The 1032-nt window shown below is 43.6% G+C and overlaps 1 protein-coding gene across 1 annotated transcript in view; it reads left to right on the forward strand.

The window, feature by feature from the left end:
• Positions 1-253: 253 nt before the first annotated feature.
• Positions 254-1032, forward strand: part of SARC_13110 (hypothetical protein) — a gene marked incomplete at both ends in the record, with an annotated part of 2198 nt that continues 1419 nt past the window's right edge. The window contains one exon of the mRNA XM_014292767.1: positions 254-434. Within this exon, the coding sequence (XP_014148242.1) occupies positions 254-434 (181 nt within the window). The remainder of the gene's footprint in view (positions 435-1032) is intronic.

The raw sequence follows: 1032 nt of genomic DNA on the forward strand, positions 1-1032 counted from the left end.
ATCTGTGCGTGTGTGTACATGCTTCGCTTTGTACTGGGTTACGAATACATGTATGGTTGCCTGTGTCTTCCTCTCTGTGTTTACTTGTATGCATGCGTTTATGCATGCATGCATGTACGTATCTATGCCCGTCCGTGTCTTTCTCTATGTTTGTATGAATGCATGCATGCACGTACGTATCTACGTCTATCTGCGTCTTTATGTATGCACGTGTGTATGTATCTATGTCTGCACCTGCCTGTTATATACACAGGTCTTTGGTCAGCCGCACCTGGACCTACAGGGCCGAACCCTTTTGACCCAACACGGCGATATGGCTATCTTCAATGTATACGCACCCACAGGAAGCCATGCCACAAAGAAAGAGTTCCACCAACAGCTGACGCTCAAGATGAGAGAGCAGCGCGCGAAGGGCATGCGTGTGGTACTGGCAGGTGAGTATGTGGACGTGACACGGGCGCGCGTGTGTGTTTTTGTGTGTATGTGATATGTGTGTGTGGTGTGTGTGTGTGTGTGCGCGCGCGCGCGCGTGTGTGTGTGTGTGTGTGTGTGTGTGCGTGTGTTTGTCTGTATGTGGTGTGTGTGTGGTGTGTGTGTGTGGTGTATGTGTGTTGTGTTGCATGGAAGTATTGTATTGTCTTCCATTGCTTAGTATACGTGCAAGTATTGTATTATCTAGTATGCATGCAATCACTGTACTGTCCAGCAAGTGTGTGCAAAATGTGGTGTGTGTGTGTATACCACATGTTGTTCTGGGCGATGGGAGACAACCACGAGGTCAAAGTCAAAGGTGAGGTGCTACGGCCCACCTGGTATAACAAAATGGAGAGCTCTGAACATCCATCGCAGCCCAGTGCCGTGTCTGGCAGGGGTGGACCTTCTTATATATATATATGTATGTATGTATGTATGTATGTATGTATGTATGTATGTATGTATGTATATAAACATATATATATATATATATATATATATATATATATATATATATATATATATATATATATATATATATATATATAGTTTAGTTTA

Source organism: Sphaeroforma arctica (assembly GCF_001186125.1).
Source record: "Sphaeroforma arctica JP610 unplaced genomic scaffold supercont1.2907, whole genome shotgun sequence".
In the NCBI taxonomy this organism is placed as follows: Eukaryota; class Ichthyosporea; order Ichthyophonida; genus Sphaeroforma; species Sphaeroforma arctica.